Source organism: Piliocolobus tephrosceles, chromosome 15 (genome assembly GCF_002776525.5).
Source record: "Piliocolobus tephrosceles isolate RC106 chromosome 15, ASM277652v3, whole genome shotgun sequence".
NCBI classification, from domain to species: Eukaryota; Metazoa; Chordata; class Mammalia; order Primates; family Cercopithecidae; genus Piliocolobus; species Piliocolobus tephrosceles.
Genome location: NC_045448.1, coordinates 94844041 through 94862708, shown reverse-complemented (window position 1 = coordinate 94862708; position 18668 = coordinate 94844041). Strand labels below are relative to the sequence as shown.

The 18668-nt window shown below is 40.6% G+C and overlaps 1 protein-coding gene across 1 annotated transcript in view; it reads left to right on the top strand.

The window, feature by feature from the left end:
- Positions 1-3744: 3744 nt before the first annotated feature.
- The window catches only part of BUB1 (BUB1 mitotic checkpoint serine/threonine kinase), a 41647-nt gene continuing 26723 nt past the window's right edge, over positions 3745-18668 (top strand). The window contains exons 1-9 of the mRNA XM_023190386.1: positions 3745-3886; positions 7396-7455; positions 7537-7675; positions 8888-9084; positions 11481-11524; positions 12505-12605; positions 14185-14237; positions 14329-14513; positions 15614-15765. Coding sequence (XP_023046154.1) covers positions 3861-3886; positions 7396-7455; positions 7537-7675; positions 8888-9084; positions 11481-11524; positions 12505-12605; positions 14185-14237; positions 14329-14513; positions 15614-15765 — 957 coding nt within the window. The 5' untranslated portion in view covers positions 3745-3860. The remainder of the gene's footprint in view (positions 3887-7395; positions 7456-7536; positions 7676-8887; positions 9085-11480; positions 11525-12504; positions 12606-14184; positions 14238-14328; positions 14514-15613; positions 15766-18668) is intronic.

Sequence of the window (18668 nt, the reverse complement as noted above, 5' to 3'; positions counted from 1 at the left end):
ACAGGGCCGATTGTGTAGAAGAAAAAGGCCTGGTAACCCTCCCAACTCAACATGCTAAAACCAAAGTAGCAGCCTTCCCAGCACCAATGGCCTGTTTCTATTAATTCTCCTAGGCTCTCCAATTATCTTGGATTCTTTTCTTTTTCCTATATATTAAGGACATCATTGTGTTCTGAGAATTGTCCTTCCATGTGATCTGATTCCCTCCATCTTCCATTCTCTTTGCCTGCAACACCAGTTTGAGGTCTGCAAATTACTTTTCTCTGCCTTTTCTGCCCATCCCTCTCCCTGTCTCCAATAAATCCTGAACACTACCAGGTTCAGGATTTAGGTTCTTCAGATTTTTATGTTAATTAGCCTAATAGGGATATTAAGATGAACACATTGTGTAGGAAGATCACTTTAATTTTTCCTCTAAGAATAATGGCAGAGGGGAACTGCCATCAGTGAGAATAAAGGGAAGCCATTGAGTAAGCCAGGACATTATTCCTAGGAAAATGTCGGTTTCTAATTACTGCTGACAATGCTAGTATTTTATTTCTATGACTCCTGGATATACCTGCGGTGATTGGCATTGCAGTTTAACAAGGAGTTAGTTTGCTTTTTTTAAGGGCAGTGTAGAAGAGCGTCTATAATACCTCACCCATAAACAAGCCTGGTGGGAGAGGAACCCCCAGTAACAGAAGTGAAGGAGAGTAGGCAATCTCTATGGCTTTTAGAAAACAGGGTAGAGCTAAGTGTAACTATCATGAGGTCCTTATGATCATATGCTTATTTGCTTCAAAAAGACCATTACTAAAGTGATGAAGTACAAACTTCTTAGTACAGCATTCAAGATTTAACGTCAAAATAACAAACCAATCTTTTGAAAAAGAACCTCTAATGCTCGTGAATCCTCAAGAGTGATTTCCTTCTAAAATCTTGATTTACACATGGAATGACCTCCCCAGGGTTCTGCCAGACCCATATCCATCCCCACTCCCTTCTAGGCCCAATTCAAGCCCCACCTTCCCTATGAAGCTTTGTCTGGCCAACAGGTCCACAAGACCTCTTCCTCCTCGGAATACCCGTAGCACAGGGGTCTCCAATCCCAGGCCATGGGCTAGTACCTGTTCATGGCCTGTTAGGAACTGGGCCGCACAGTAGAAGGTAATTGGCAGGTGATGGTCTGAGCTCAACTTTCTGTCAGATAAGCGAGACGTTAGATTCTCATAGGAGTGCAAACCCTATTGTGAACTGCCGCATGCGAGGAATCTAGGGTGCGAGCTCTTTATGAGAATCTAACACCTGATGATCTGAGATGGAACACTTTCATCCTGAAACCATCCCACCCACTGCCCACCCCCACAATCCCTCGCCCCCGCCACTGCCCCACCATGAAAAATTAAAAATTGTCTTCCATGAAACCTGTCCCCGGTGTCAAATAGGCTGGGGACTGCTGGCCTAGCAGATACAGTCTGAACTCTTTTGGCTCTTAATATACATATATACCACCTTTAAACAATTCTTTATTTCTGTGTCCTCATTTCCCAGACTAACGCCTTCAGGACAGGCTCTGTTTGACTTAGACAAGGTTATAATTAGCACCTAGCTCATGATGGCTTCTCAATTAACATTTCCTAATTGATTACTGATTGAGCCACTATCAGAAGCAGATGAAAACGAGTTGATGGGACCAAAAGTGTCCTAGTTCCTGTGATGGTTAGCGGAATCCAGCACTTACCTAAAGACCTCAGAGTTTATTACCTTTTGAGTAATAAACCCCACAAATTGGAGACTCAGGTAGATTCAAAGCCATCAACACACTGGAAGAAATTTTGGACTCAGTGAGTGTCGGGATTTCCAGAAGCTACATTTTTGTTTAGGTTTTTTGTCTTTCTTTCACTCTCTCTCTCTGTCTCGGAATTTCACTCTGTGGCTCAGGCTGGAGTGAAGTGGTGTAATCAGGGCACTGCAACCTCTGCCTCCCGGGTTCAATGATTCTCCTGCCTCAGCCTCCTGAGTAGCCGGGATTATAGGCGCGTGCCACCACGCCTGGCTATTTGTTGTATTTTTAGTTAGAGACAGGGTTTCACTATGTTGGTTAGGCTGGCCTCAAACTCCTGACCTCTTGATCCGCCCATCTCAGCCTCCCAAAGTGCTGGGATTACAGGCGTGAGCCACGGCACCCGACTTTTTTCTTTTTTTGGAGGAACTCCCTGTCGCTGGAGTGCAGTGGCGCGATCTCAGCTCACTGCAACCTCCGCCTCCCTGAGTTCAAGCGATTCTCCTGCCTCAGCCCACCACACCCAGCTAATTTTTGTATTCTTAGTAGAGACAGGACTTAGCTGATTTTTGTATTTTTAGTAGAGACGGGGTTTCACTATATTGGCCAGGCTGGCCTCCAACTCCTAGCCTTAGGTGATCTGCCCGCCTCGGCCTCCCAAAGTGCTGGGATTACAGGCGTGAGCCACCGTGCCCAGCCTTATTTTTTTAGGTATTTAACTCAAGAGGCCAAGGAAGCAGAACCTCCACCTAACCTCCTTCTAGCATGAACAGCTCTTTATTTTGTATTGTCAAGTGACCCTTGAAACACTTTTGAGAGGTAAAGTAAAAAGATATTAAAGACCAAGGGCAGAGAAGACTAGGCTCTTTCCCAACTCACTCTTAGGAAACATCAGCCTATTACATATTACTTATTTCCTCTTTAGACACCTGGACTCCTCTACAAAGAGGTGTCTATTTTTGATTTTACGGTGTCTAAGAACTTGGTCTCCCAGAGTGCCCTGTCCCCCAAAAGATGTTGAAAGCGGGCATTCTGTAATCTACCCAAACATTTCTGCTTTTATGTTAATTACAGCTGACTGTCGAGAGAGTCCAGTCCCGTGAGCCCCACCTTCCACGTGAAGCTGTTTGACAGGTCCCCTGTGTGGCTCACGGCCCAGCCTTTCAGATCAGTTAAATAAAGCCCAGGGGTCTGTCTACTCAAGGACACTAACCCATCGCTTTCCAGTGCCTCGTATGATGATGCAGCCGACTCTAGAAAGCCCCTGCCCTGCCCACGTCCCCTCTACATGAAGTCGCTGAGCCAAAAACTCCTCAGGTTTTTCCACAGGCCGTCGTCGTCCCTTCCTCTTTGCCATGGCATTTGAGATTCTGGGCTAAGACTGTTGATTTCAGCATCTGGGATATTTTCTCACAGCCGAGGACGCTGATAGAAAACTGCCAGAAAGCGGGAGGGGTCCCCGGCAGCAGGTCCAGTTTTTTCGCCCCTCCTGCCTCCCAGGTGCTGCGGATTACGCCACGACAGTCTCGACCCTGCACACGGATTTTTTTCTTCCGTTCCACGAACCAGACATAATGATTCTGATTTACATATTTAAGTGAAGGGGAGAAGAAACACGACTCTCAGGACCCAAGGACTGAGGCACGGTTTTTCTTTCTCAAAGAATTCCAGTTAAGACATTTTTCTCTTGCAAAGCCTTTCCTACAGTGATGGTTTAATCGTGTAATTATGTAGACCAGTTACAACCTGGATAGCTAAAACAAAAAAGCCAATTCCCTTCGCCCGAGCCAAGCCAGCTCCCCCTCGCCGCGCCGCATCCCAGACACCCGATGCTCGCTCAGCAACGGCCAGGTTTCGGTTCAACCGAAAACCACGGGAAATGGGAGGAGCTACTGGCCCGAGGGAGGGAGGCGGGACTTGATCGCCGAGCAACGGCCCCGGCGATTGGCCGGCCTTCTGCCGCCGCCACCAATGGGCAGGCGCCCTAAAAACGTTCGGCGAGCCGACTGCGGCTGCGCGGGGTATTCGAATCGGCGGCTTGGCTCCTGATTTTGTGGCTGAAATTTGGCCGCTGCCGGCCAGCGTCCCTCTGGCCATGGACACCCCGGAAAATGTCCTTCAGTAAGTGTCCGTCTGGTGAGGTGGGGAAGCCCAGGGGATTGGGGCGGCTGGGGTTCGGGCCTGGCCCGCCCCAGATCTGCCTTCTTTTGCCCTCTCCGCCCCCTTCCTGGGTTTGGAATGTGTCCCACCCAGCAAGGCCGTGGGCTGCTTGAGAGCCGGGGAGGGCTCCGGCCCCTTGGATTCCGCTGAGGGCCGGAGCTTGTCCGCCCATCCGCGCCACATAGGCCGTTTGGAGGAATCTGGATAATTCGTTAGGTCCTCAGAGCTCGCGTTTATTCTTTGCAAGGAATCCCCTCCTGACAGTTCAACCTGAGAAAAATCCTGAACCTTGTATTTAGATTTTATGATACATTTTCAAAATCACGTATTTAACAATTCGACTACAGTAGGGAACGAATTTAAAGTTGCTCTTCCATCCATAATCTCACTGCTGTTTTTTAAAAGTCTTTGAATACAGGGTACTTTAAGAAAAAAAATTGAAAAAAAAAAAAAAAAACTTTGCTTATTATTGAGTGGTGTGCCAACCCGCCAACATCACTAACTTTTGAAGTTCCCACGCCTTTGTTTTATGACTTAGATGATTTACCCAGACTGTGACTTAAAGGCATTTAAAACGATTAAGTCATAGGTGCAGGAAGTAAAACTGGTCCGTTTTATCAGTTCCTTGGGATCAGAAGACCAAGATTGTTAAATATAGTCAAAACAAAAATCCATTTGCTCTAAGACTTTTTCTGTAGCCTTCAACCTAGCCGGCAAATTATTTTCTTTCAGAAGTCCCCCGCCCCTTTTTTTAAATGGAAAGCAGATATTCCTGGTCCTATTTTGACTTACTAAAGATGAATTTGCTTTAATGAACTGGGTGTTTTACTATTACAGGGTATTCAGGTCATTTTACTAGAGAAATGTGGTTGATTTTAGAACATGAAATGTTTACCTTGGGCGGGCCTACTTGACATATTTTGGAAGAAAGGTTCTGAAATAGGGATTTGTCCCTCTGCTATAAAGCATGAGAGACATTTAAAATTCAGAATTTATTTTTTTTAATTTTAAAAATAAGCAATACGTTTATATGACTAAAAGAAGATTTAGAACAGTATTTATCAAGAACTCCTGTACCTGTCTACTCTCCTACTCTGTCACATGTAACCGTTTTTCTAGTTTCTTTTTGGAAATATAAATAATTACATTATTATAATATATTAAATGTCTGCATGTTTGTATACATTTTTTGCCTTTACCACACACAAAATATAACAGTATATACACTGCTCTTTTGCCTAACAATATCCCTGGCAATCTCTACCAATACATAAAGTTCTTTCTTATTCTTTTTTTACAACCGTGTAATATTTCATGTACCATAATTGATCTAAGCAGTCAACTATTGATAGACACAGATTGTTGACGGTCTGTTTCAAATGGTGGCACAGTGAAAAATCTTGTACAAAACATTTTGCGGATACACATGTGTATGTGTCTTCCAAATCTGCAGAAGTGGTTCGCTGGATCAGAAGCGAATCAGTCCAGTTTTGGTAGATAATTCCCTTGGCAGGAATTGAGCACATGCCCACCTACAAGCAAGATGTGACAGCCTGCTTCTCATTGCTGCACCTACACAGTCTTGTCATGTTTTTTGTTTTTGCCAATCTGATGAGTGAAAAATTGTGTCTCAGCGAAGTGAATTTCTGTTTTGACAGGTTGAACATTTTTCATGTTTGTGAGCCATATATGTTTTTCTGTGAAATAATTTCTTATGCCCTTTGCTCGTTAAAAAAAAAAAAGGGTTAATAACTTTTTTTTTCAGCTTCTAAAAGCTCATTGTTTTTCCAGTTTATCATTTCTCTTTTGACTCTATTTTGTAGTTTTTTTGTTTGTTTTGGTTATTTGCCATGCAGAAGTTTTTATTTATATATAGTTGTCTTTATTTAGCTTTTCTTTTGTGGCTTCTGGATTTTGAGTCATAAGAAACATTGATTTCATTTATATACCAAGGTGATAGCTAGAAGTAAATATTGCTTTTTAGGCAGGACATGGTGGCTCATGCCTGTAATTCCAACACTTTGGGAGACTAAGGTGAGAGAGTCACTTGAGGCCAGGAGTTCAAGACCAGCCTGCGAAATATAGTGATACCTCATCTCTGCAAAAAATAAAATAAAAAATTAGTCAATATGGTGGCATGTGCCTGTAGCCTCAGCTACTCAGGAGGCTGAGGCAGGAGGATCACTTGAACACAAGAGTTTGAGGTTACAGTGAGCCATGATTACACCATTGCATTCCAGCATGGGCAACAGAGCAAGATTCCATCTCTAAAAAAATAAAAATAAAAATACATATTGCTTTTTACATCTTTAAAAAAAAATCATATAGTGTCTCAGATAGAAAATCTAGGAGTCTTACTGACTGGTTTCCCACTTCTGTTCTCACCTCTACCTCCTTCATACAGAGGTACGTTAAAATGCAAATTAGGTCTTGTCACCCCTGCATTTTCCTGCTCATCACACTTAAACCACACTGGCTTTCTTTGTGTTCCTGAAGTTCTCTCGGCCTTGACCATTTCCCCCTCAGATAGCTACATGGCTGTCTGGCACTGATCACATGTCACCGCCTCTGAGAGGCGGGACTTCCCTGACCACCCTGTCTAAAACTAGTAACTCTTATCACATTCTCACCCTTTCTCCTGTTATATTTTATTTTGTTTGTTCTTCTAAGTACTTAGTGTAACCTGACATTACTTTGCATGTTTCTTTTTGTTTGTTTCGTCCCTCTAGCATCTGAATTCCCAAGGGGAATTTTGCTCTGCCTGACTGATTTTTTTCAGCTGTGGTTAAGTATGTGGAAGTGGGGGACGCAGAGTTCTCTGGGAGCTCTGTGGCTGATTTCTGAGCACTGCTATCATCTGCTGTTCCTCAGGGACTTTGTTACTTTGAAGCCATGAAAACAAACTGTCTGGAAACTCTACTTTGTGGTACTCTGGGCTGCCTCACACCCATTTACAAGTCCTCTTTGACTCTTGTTCCAGCCATGTCTCAGCCATGCTCCTGGGAAGCAAAGGCAGGGGTCTGAGTCAGTGCCATGCCTGGATCCCACTGGAAGGGCAGGAGTCTGAGTCAGTGCCATGCCTGGATCCCACTGGAAGGGCAGGGGTCTGAGTCAGTGCCATGCCTGGATCCCACTGGAAGGACAGGGATCTGAGTCAGTGCTATGCTTGGATCCTCTTGTTAGGAGGAGGAACAAACTTCTGGACACTGCCCCTCATGGTGGTAGTGACATTGGGGTTCTGTGAGAGGAGAAGGACACTCGGGGTTAGAGCTGGGACTTCTGGAAAAACACCGGCTGCTTCTGAGTTTTCTATGTCTGAGCGAATGCTTCTTAAAATTTTAAATACTATGTGGATTGATATTTAAGATTTTCATTGTAATGCATATAAATGGTATATGTAAAATGAAGTCTATCTTTTGCTTTTAGACATTATCCCTAATATCCCATGTGCACACCTTTCTCTCTTCTAGGATGCTTGAAGTCCACATGCAGAGCTACAAGGGCAATGACCCCCTTGGTGAATGGGAAAGGTCAGCATTTAGTTATTTTATTTCCCCTAAACAGACTATAGGCTGCCCCATGGAAAATTAACATTATCCATATTTTTCTAGATACATACAGTGGGTAGAAGAGAATTTTCCTGAGAATAAAGAATACTTGATAACTTTACTAGAACATTTAATGAAGGAATTTTTAGATAAGAAGAAATACCACAATGACCCAAGATTCATCAATTATTGTTTAAAATTTGTAAGTATACTTAAGATGTATAATCAAATCTATAATCATGTACTTTTGCTTTTTAAACTTAGATTGTAAGATCATTTTAGACTTTTAATTCCTTGTTTCTAGTTCTGAAGATATAGAGAGGAAAGACTGTTTATTCTCTGATTCAACAGACTTCAATGCCACTAGTGATTAAAAAGTATGTAGGGGCTGGGCACAGTGGCTCACGCCTGTAATTCCAGCACTTTGGGAGGCCAACGCAGGTGGATCACTTGAGTTCAGGAATTCGAGACCAGCCTGGCCAACATGGTGAAATCCTTTCTCTACTAAAAATACAAAAATTAACTGGACATGGTGGCAGGCACTTGTAATCCCAGCTACTCGGCAGGCTGAGGCAGGAGAATTGCTTGAGCCTGGGAGGTGGAGGTTGCAGTGAGCTGAGATCATGCCACTTCACTCCAGCCATCAGGGTGACAGAGTGAGACTCTGTCCCCCCACCAAGAAAAAAAATTATGTGCAGACTTCTCTCTACCAGCAACCAGTTAGTCAACTCTGTAGTTGTGTCTCCAATTCAATTCTAGCACTACGTGAAAATACCTTCAGATTCCACAGGTTAAGGGTTCTGTTCCACAAGACTGCCTTTCACTTCTAATGCCAGTTGCAAGCCACGGGTTGTTTTACTTGTGCTTCTGACTGACTGGCTATAAAGCAGAGTTCCCACAACCCTCTCCCTGGGCCTGGGTTTGATGAATTTGCTAGAGTGGCTCACAGAACTCAGGGAAACACTTTCAGTTAATGTTTTATTATAAAGGATATTACTAAGAATACCGATGAATACCAGATGAAGAGATGTTTAGGGCAAGGTATTGGAGAAGGTGTGTGGAGCTTCCTTGCCCTTTCCAGGTATGACACCCTCCAGGAACCTCCATGTATTTAGCTCTCCAGAAGATTGTCTAAGCTCTATCCTTTTGGGTTTTTATGGAGGTGCCTTACACAGACGTGATTGATTAAATCATTGGCCATTGGTGATCGGCTTAAACTTCAGTCCCTCTTCCCTCCCTGGAGGTTCAGCGGTGGGGCTGAAAAGTCCAACCCTCTAAACCTGTTTTGGTTTTGCTGGTGACCAGCTGCCATCTGAAGCTACCTAGGGGCTCCCAGCGTAGCTGGCTAGCTCCTCACCAGACGTAGACTAGCAGTTCCATTATTCTTGCGTCTTTTTGTTTTGGGTTCCCGTAGGCTGAGTACAACAGTGACCTCCATCAATTTTTTGAGTTTCTGTACAACCGTGGGATTGGAACCCTGTCATCCCTTCTGTACATAACCTGGGCAGGGCATCTGGAAGCCCAAGGAGAGCTGCAGCACGCTAGTGCTGTCCTTCAGAGAGGAATTCAAAACCAGGCTGAACCCAGAGAGCTCCTGCAACAACAGTACAGGTACTTACAAAGTCAAACTCACCGTGATGATTCTGACTTTGAAAAGTAGTGTTTGCTGTTAAAAATTGTATCGTTAGCAATTTGTACAGGGAAATCCTTCTAGTTTTGGAAAATGTGGATAATATAGGATAGTATAAAGAAAAAAACTGCTCAGAAATATTACTGTTAACAATAACTGGCACATTTCCTTCTAGTATCTTTTCCTGTGCCTGTGTGGGTATCTTTGTGTTTATATATTTTAACAGCAAGTCATATTGTATGTCTGGTTATACATACAAAGAAATTATGAACTTTTAAACTACTTCTGTAGTAGTTGTGAAATCTGTCACAGTGTTGTGTCATAATCCAACCACACTGAAGTTCTTTACATTTTGATTTTTATAAATGGCACCATGATAAATACCTTTTTTTTTTTTGGAGATAGAGTCTCACTCTGTTGCCTGGGCTGGAGTGCAGTGGTGTGATCTCAGCTCACTGCAACCTCCCACTTCCGGCCTCAGGAGATTCTCCTGCCTCAGCCTCTTGAGTAGCTGGGACTACAGGGACATGCCACCATGCCCAGCTAATTTTTGTATTTTTAGTAGAGACGAGGTTTCGCCATGTTGGCCAGGCTGCTCTTGAACTCCTGACCTCAAGTGATCTTCCTGCCTTACTCGGCCTCCCAAAGTGCTGGGATTACAGATGTGAGCCACTGCACCTGGACTGTGATGAATCTATTTCCTTTTTTTTTTTTTTTTTTTTTTTGAGAAGGAGTCTCGCTCTGTCACCCAGGCTGGAGTGCAGTGGCCAGATCTCAGCTCACTGCAAGCTACGCCTCCCGGGTTTACGCCGTTCTCCTGCCTCAGCCTCCCAAGTAGCTGGGACTACAAGCGCCCGCCACCTCGCCCGGCTAGTTTTTTGTATTTTTTAGTAGAGACGGGGTTTCACTGTGTTAGCCAGGATGGTCTCGATCTCCTGACCTCGTGATCCACCCGTCTCAGCCTCCCAAAGTGCTGGGATTACAAGCTTGAGCCACCGCGCCCGGCCTGAATCTATTTCTTAATGAGTAACATCGTTCACATTTTAAAAAACTTTTTCTGTGATCAAACATGTGTCACTTAGGGAATTGTGAAAATACAGAAAATGAAAGAAAACCTTTTGGCATTTTCCTTGGCACTTTTTTTCTTTGTTACAGGATTGCATGCATGCTTTATGTACATATACAGCTTTGTGTCAACGTCTTTTTCCTTCATCATAAAAGTATTTTTTAGTATATTTCCTATTTTTACTTAGTTTCTTCTCATAGATTCTCAGAATTGAAACTGTTGAGTCAAAGGGTGTATGAAGAGTTTTTACACTTGTGGTGCATGTAACCAAACTACCTACTTGAAGGTTATACCAATTGTTTACTCTTCTCCTCTCATTAGTAGAATTTGAGATCCATTATCTACTGCACCCCTTGCCAGCCTTTAATATACTCATCTTTTCAATTTTTCTGTATTACTCATGCCTTTTTAAGATGTCATTATGAGATTTTTCAAACACACAAAAAAGAAAAAATTAGTATAATAAACTTCCATTTATCTATCACCAGCTTTTAATAATTAACATTTCATGTTTCTCAATGCTGAGGAATTTTAAAGCTGATACATAACAGCAAACTATTTTTCTCCAAACCCTACTCTAAACATCTCTAAAGTCTTATTTCTTACTGAGCCTTATTCCATAATCATACCTAAGAAGACTAATAATAATTATTTAATATCACATAATTTTCAGTCTCTCCTCATCATGTAAAATGGCTTCTTAACCATTGGTTTGTTTGACTAAAGAGCCAACAAGGCTTACCACTTGGTTGCTTTATAGCGTTCACTTTGGCTCGCATCGCTCAGAAATGTCAGGCGTGGGAATTGCACATTACTCGACAGATAGAGTTGAAAATGAAATATGCCATGAAATGACATATTCAAGAACTTCTCACAGAGCATGAACAATGATATGTCTGCCTTTTGAAGCAGTAATCTAAGTACTTTTGTACTTTCACTTCTTTCTTCCAATATATTCATTATGTTCCAAATGTATAAAGTATCTAAAGTAGGAGTTCAAACATCCTTGTTGGAACATTTGCAGACTTGACACATGGAGAAAGAGGGTGCATTTTTATGTGAATTTGAGAAATACTAACATAAACTAGGCAAAAGGAGGAATTTTTGTAATACAGATAATGTATTGGATATAAAAATATTTCCAGAATTTTATTTTTTAATTTCAAAGCAACTCTAGAATTTAACTGTACATTCTCTCTTGACATCAGACTTTACTAGCTTATAATAAGTTGTCTATGGTATTTAGTTTTCACTCTAACAGCTGTGTATTGTTTTATAATCTATATTGATGTCTTTTCTGCTATCATTTAGGTTATTTCAGACACGCCGCACTGAAACCCATTTGCCAGCTCAAGGTAAAATCAGGCTGTCTAAAATGCCTGTTGTTGTCCATTTAGTCTTGGATTTGTACTAGTATTTTCTTTTCTTTAAAAAGCAAACCTGGCTGGGCGTGGTGGCTCAGACCTGTAATCTCAGGACTTTGGGAGGCCAAGACGGGTGCATCACCTGAGGTCAGGAGTTCGAGACCAAGCTGGCCAACGTGGTGAAATCCTGACTCTACTAAATACAAAAATTAGCCGAGTGTGGTGGTAGGCGTCTGTAGTCCTGGCTACTCAGGAGGCTGAGACAGGAGAATTGCTTGAGCCCAGGAGGCAGAGGTTGCAGTGAGCCGAGATCGTGCCACTGTATTCCAGCCTGGTTGACAAAGTGAGACTCCGTCTCCACGAAAAAAAAAAAGAAAAAAAAAAGAAAACCCATCCAATTTTTAATGAAAACCAAACTGTACTCTGAGGTAACAGAGAAAGCATTCTGATCATCATAGTCCCACTAAATAGCCCCAGAGAGCAGGGGCTTTGTCTTAGCATTTTAAAAGAGCAAGCCTGTAAGAAAAGCTTGATAATTTCACTGTATTTCTAGGATTTTTTTTTTTTTTTAATTCAAAATTGACCAAAATACTTAATCTGGACTCCATCTATTTGTAATGGAATCAAATGTGTTTAATGCAACTTTTAAAGAAATATAGCCATTTCTTTTTCTTAGAACTAAATATCACATTTCAGCAATAAGCATTGCCTATCCTATCCGGTTGTTTAAAATTACTAGTTAGGTTTTACATTTCTTTTCGGGACTTCCTGGCATTTTGAATTGGTCAGAAAATTGTATAATACTTATTTTAAAAACGTTTTAGTTGCAATTTCTGAGACGGTGTAAATGAGTTGATTTACTTCTTGTGATTCCTACTGGAAGGATCAGGGGAATTTATTATGTGTGATAATTTTACTTAATATGGTTTTACCCTTAATTTCTCCTTACTTTATTCTCTTTTCCCTCTTAGCTAGAACCTCAGAACCTCTGCATAATGCTCAGGTTTTAAACCAAATGATAACATCAAAATCAAATCCAGGAAATAACATGGCCTGCATTTCTAAGAATCAGGTAATAATGACATTTGTAGCTTGTGTGGAAACTGGGAATGGTATTGAATGGCCAGCCTGGCTGCCTTCTACATCCACTTTGACATCTCATTTCTTTGATCTTTCATGGCTCTAACCTCCATGTCAGCCACCTGCTCCTGTGGCAACTTCCTGGGCCTGTTATTCTCCCCGACAACTCACCTCAAATACAATTTGTTGTTTAACCCAGGGGCCCTCACCACATAGCCTCCTGTCTTTACTCTCCCCACCAGCTTTTCCCTTACCAATGAGTGTCCTTCCCTCTGTTCTGCTGGCCTCTGCATAGGCTCTGGAAATCCCTACCTGGGATTGCACCCATCTGGGGGCTCCTGAGCCTGGCTTTCAAAACTCAGAGCCTCAAAGGTTGGTGCCTGTTACCTCAAGTAACAGGGAGGTCTCATACTTCCAGGCACTGGGACATGCTTCCAGTGTCCAATTCACTCTTTTATGTTTTGTGTATCTCTTATGTTTCTAGGTTCACTCTTTAGTGCCAAAAGATAGTGATTTTAGACTTCTTTTCAGTCTCTTCAAACTTGGGACCTGGCTACCTCTAGCCTCTGTCTCAGGAACTTCAAAAATACTATCTCAACAGATAGCAGATGCCATCAAGTGACATCTGTCAGTTTTCTGCCACCAACCAATAAATGTAACTGCATCCTTCCCTGTGAGAAAAGGTGGCCTTCTATCTGTGCTTGTCCTTATCCTCATCAAGATTTTTGCCCTGTGGAGATCTCTTCTGCCTCCATGGCGTATCAACATGGGAAAATGCTCAAGTCTCTTCTTCCCTCAGCCTCATGTTTCCCAACTATATTTCCCATGTTACCCTCCACAGTACAACTTTCTTTCAAAATTCATCAAGGACCTCCTTGAAGCAAAAGCCAATGGAAACGCCTCTGTTCTTAGGGTGTATGTACAGGTTTTATTAATGTAACACATTCTTAGAAGTAGAATATGCATTCCTAACTTTGACAGGTAGTGCAGCTTGTCCCAATTTACATTTTACATCCTATACTTGCTTGCCAGCCTCCTGACCTCCTGTTGCCCTGTCTAAGCTCTAGACAGTAGAGATGGGTCTTGATTGCAGTCACAGTTCCCAGACCTACCTCAGAGTGTGACATGGAAGTGTCTGGTAAATATTTGTTTAGTGAATGAATTTGAGAACTCTTGAGGGCAGAGTAGTACCTGAGGAAAACTTTAATTAAAAAAAAAAAATTTAACACAGCAGTTGGGAATGTCAGTCGCATAATGTTCAGACACTATCGTCTAGCTCCTAGATTATGAATTGAAGGGAAATAAACTATGGTTCTTCTCTACTGCTGAGTAGGACTTTATTAAAAAACAAACAAAAAAGTCTTTCTTTGATTAGATTAAGTTGCAGTAGTTATTGTGAGGTTGTTGATACAAACTAAATCTTTTGATATTAATCATAATTTAAAATTACGTAAATCTTGGGATTAAGGTCCCTCTTCCCCTCAAGCATTTTCATATTGTTTTCTGAAGTAATTTGGGTGACGCTTTCTTCTCAGATAAGTGAATACTGATGTTTGTTTTTCGTTTTTTAGGGTTCAGAGCTTTCTGGAGTGATATCTTCAGCTTGTGATAAAGAGTCAAATATGCAAGTACAATCAGTGCATTAATCTATTATTAGTTTCTTTTAAGTGCTCTTCGGTACATTGTGGTAAATAATGTATTTTTCCCCCTTATAGGGAACAAAGAGTGATCATGATTTCTAAATCAGAATATTCTGTGCACTCATCTTTGGCATCCAAAGCTGATGTTGAGCAGGTTGTTATGTATTGCAAGGAGAAGCTTATTCGTGGGGAATCAGAATTTTCCTTTGAAGAATTGAGAGCCCAGAAATACAATCAACGGAGAAAGCATGAGCAATGGGGTACTTGCAATCTTGTGTTTTGAGTTATTCTTATGTCACCTAAAAAAAATCCTCATCTCTGAGTAATTACTTTTTTATAGAATAATTGACTATGTTGAAAGACTGCAAAAATCTTCACCTCATCCCATCAGAAGCCCGAAATCATTCTTAACCCATTTTGTGTTTGCCCCGAGAGTACTACGCTGGCAGCGAGCTGCACTTCTTTTTTCTGAATTGGAAATTGCTTAACCACTAGTGTTAGCAGCCAAGTTAGTCCAAGGACTAAATTGATGTCTTGGCAACAAACTCATGGTTGAAAGAGTGCTAAATTAGATCTCCATACCACTGTCATCTTAGCTTTAGTGAAATAAATATTTTAAAATTTTTCAGCGTTATCTGTATATAGTAATTCTAAACCCCTAGGTCAGTTATTTGAATCTTTATTCCACTCAGAACTTCTATACCATCTAAGTTATTTGGGCTGTAGCCATTCTGGGCCTTCCTTTTTTGTTCATTACTTTTCATACTCAGTTGATGACAGAGAAGACAAGTCAGTTAACACAGAGGACTCATTTTGTGCTGGGCATAGATGCATTTTCCTTTCACATGCCATGACCAAAAGTCTTAGGCCAGATTCTTTGACTTGTCTGTGGCATGGCTGTGTTAACCAGTTGTTGGAAATGGGACTGACCACAGCATGCTTGAAGCCCTGATCAGTTAGTGTACTTCACTTCTACTTAGAAAGTCTCTAGAAATTTTTATCTTTTAAAAACAAATAAAAACTTACTTTAAAATGATTTGGCAATCATGATTGTTTACAAGAACAATCATGTATATGATGGTTAAAAAAATCTTTACTATTATACTGTGCTATTATTATTATTTTTGATCAGCATGTAATTTTTTTTTTTTTTTAGTAATTTACATGCCCTGAACATATAGCAGCCAAGCTGTGGGCAGGTAAAAATTAAAAGGTAATACAAGTTTCGCTTCTAAAACCAAATATGAGAAAGACAAAAAAATCGGTCCCCTAAAATGTAACTCTTTCCTCATTTTGCATGTATTCCTATGATGAGCTGGATTTAAATTTTGCATGCAAACCATTTTTATCTTTCCTAAAGTAAATGAAGACAGACATTATATGAAAAGGAAAGAAGCAAATGCTTTTGAAGAACAGCTATTAAAACAGAAAATGGATGAACTTCATAAGAAGTTACATCAGGTGGTAGAGACATCTCATGAGGAGCTGCCCGCTTCCCAGGAAAGGTCCGAGGTATGTTGTGCTCTTCATGACACGTCCTGTACCCAGCAGCAGGAATGGCAGTTTGATTTGTTCCTTTCTATGTGCTGTTTTAGAGTTAATTCTGATGTTAATTTACCTAGTAACTTTCTGAAAGTCTAAAATAATTTGACACAGAAGTTCAAAAAGTAGAGTGAGAGTAGAAAGTTATAGAACAGAATGGTAGTATGTTTTACATGTTTGTGTGTATGTGTACATGTCTATACATTTATGTATTTATATATGTACCTTTTTCTGGTTTTTGTACAGTGACTGTTGTGTAATGAATATTGGAATATAGTACTCTCAATAATTTATCATTTAGATATGTTTTTTGTTTGCCATTATTTCATCTTGGAAAAGGAGGTAAGTGATGAGTGTGTTAGAGCCACATATATTTTCTTAAAATTAGAAATGAATGAAGGAGATTGGAAATAAACTCATTTAAGCTGTATAATGGTTGCTTAATCTTTCATAGTATATGTCTGTCTATGACATAGGATACCATGAAGATAAAATACTTTATTTTCTTACATATTTGGAAAGTATAAAAATATGTGACTATATGATGGTTTTTTTTAATAGCACATGAAATGTGTGTATATATGTATATATGAAGGAGAGCATTCGTTTGTATATATGTATGTGTGTATGTATGCATATATATATACACACACGCAAACATTCTCCTTTTTCGTTTTTTTTTTGTTTTTTTTATTTTTAATTTTTAGACAGGGTCTTGCTCTGTCACCCATGCTAGAGTGCAGTGGTATGATAACTGTTCATTATATCCTCCTTAGTAGCTGCGACCACATGCATGTACCACCACACCCACCGAATTTTTTATTTTTATTTTTATAGAGATGGGGTCTCGCCATGTTGCCCAGCCTGGTGCCAAACTCCTGGGCTCAAGCGATCCTCTTGCCTCAGCCTCGCAAAGTGTTGTGATTAAAGGTGTAAGCCACCACATCTTGTCTGAATGTTCTCCTTTATTGCTAACTGCTGTAGTTTGTATTTTTCCAGACTTACTGTGTATGAAAACACATAAATATGAATACAATAGAACGTTCTACATAAATAAGACTTATTTTCTGCTTCTTCTACCTAACACCTCTGATAGATCTTTCACTACTATTGCATAGATACCTAGCTAATTCTACTTGCAGCATAGTCTTCTGTCATACCTTATAAAAGGGAGTGTATCATGTAGAAACTATTAGAAGTCATGCTGCCTTTCAAGTGTATGTACCTAAAATGCTGTCAGTCTGCCCTCTATAAACTTAGGATTGTGCACTCACATTAATAGTGTGTAAAAGGACTTATTTCTTGTACACATTTGGCTAACATTAACTATACTAAATCTTTTCGAGCACCTGATGTAGTTTCTTTAATTATAGGTGGATTTGGACATTTTTGGGATACATTTAGTGGCTGTTTAACTTTTTTCCTTTACATTGACTGGATGGCTTTGTCCATTTTTCTATTGAGTCATTTCATTTTCTTCTGATTTATTTGTATTTCTTTTTTTGTATAATTTATATTTTCCATGGATAGTTGTAAGAAATTATTAATAAATTGTTCTTCCTGGCTCCTTTCCTGTGGTATATCCCTGGTTCCCGTGTCTTTATTTCTCCTTAATGTCCTCATTTTGAAGGCACACATTCTCCAGTAGCTTATTTAAAAAAAAAAAAAAAAAAAAGAAGAAGCAACAGCAGCATGCTTGAGGGGTTAGTTTTTGAGGTCTCTTGCATGTCTAAAAGCATCTTTATTCTACCCTCATATTTGGTTGATAATTTGGTTGGGCACAGTGTTCTAGGAAGGAAATCACATTCACTCAAGAGTTTTTAAAGACACTCCTTCATTGTTTTTTGGCTTGCACCATTGGTGTGGAAAAATCCCGAGTCCTTCTCATTCTTGGTTCTTTGAGATGACGTTTGTTTTTCTTTGGAGGGGTGTAGGATCATTTTTCCCCGCTGTATTGTGACATATTTATCTTTTCATCCATTATACTTAGTGCTTAAATGTTCTAGTTTTGCAACTCTGGGGAATTTTCTTAATATGTATTTTTAGAAGTGGGTATTTTTTCCTCATACTCTCTGTCAGGCTATCCTGGACTGGTCGTTTAATTTTCTTAAATTTCACCATTTTTTCTATCTTTGTCCTTTTTCCCCCTAATTTTCTTTGAGATTGCCTTAATTTTCATGGCCATCTTATTAAATTCTTTTTTTTTTTTTTTTTTGAGACGGAGTCTTGCTCTGTCGCCCAGGCTGGAGTGCAGTGGTGCAGTCTCGTCTCACTGCAAGCTCTGCCTCTTGGGTTCACACCATTCTTCTGCCTCAGCCTCCCGAGTAGTTGGGACTACAGGCACCTACCACCACTCCCAGCTATTTTTTTTTTTTTTTGTATTTTTAGTAGGGACGGGGTTTCACTGTGTTAGCCAGGATGGTCTCGATCTCCTGACCTCGTGATTTCCCCACCTTGGCCTCCCAAAGTGCTGGGATTACAGGCTTGAGTCACCACGCCCGGCCAGCATCTGCTTTTTAAACAGACTTTTACAATGTTCCTATCTTCAGCTCCACCTTCACTTCCATTCTCAGGTGTAGATTTCTGAACTTGTCTAGCAATTAGGGACATACCGCTCCTAGCCGCCTTCAATAGCTATGTTAAGTGTAGAATTCCTTCACTGTCATTTTGGTGAGATTTTTGGAGTATATCAAGCCACTGTCTTTAACTAGAAGCCTGCCTTTTTCAAACTTACTTCTCTATATGAATAGCATCAGGTTATAATTTCCAAGTGGATTGCCTGTTGTCTCTAAATCATTTATTGATCTGCTTAGCCTTTCCCCATTGATTTAAAATATCTTTACCATGTACTAAATTTTCATGTATACAAGATC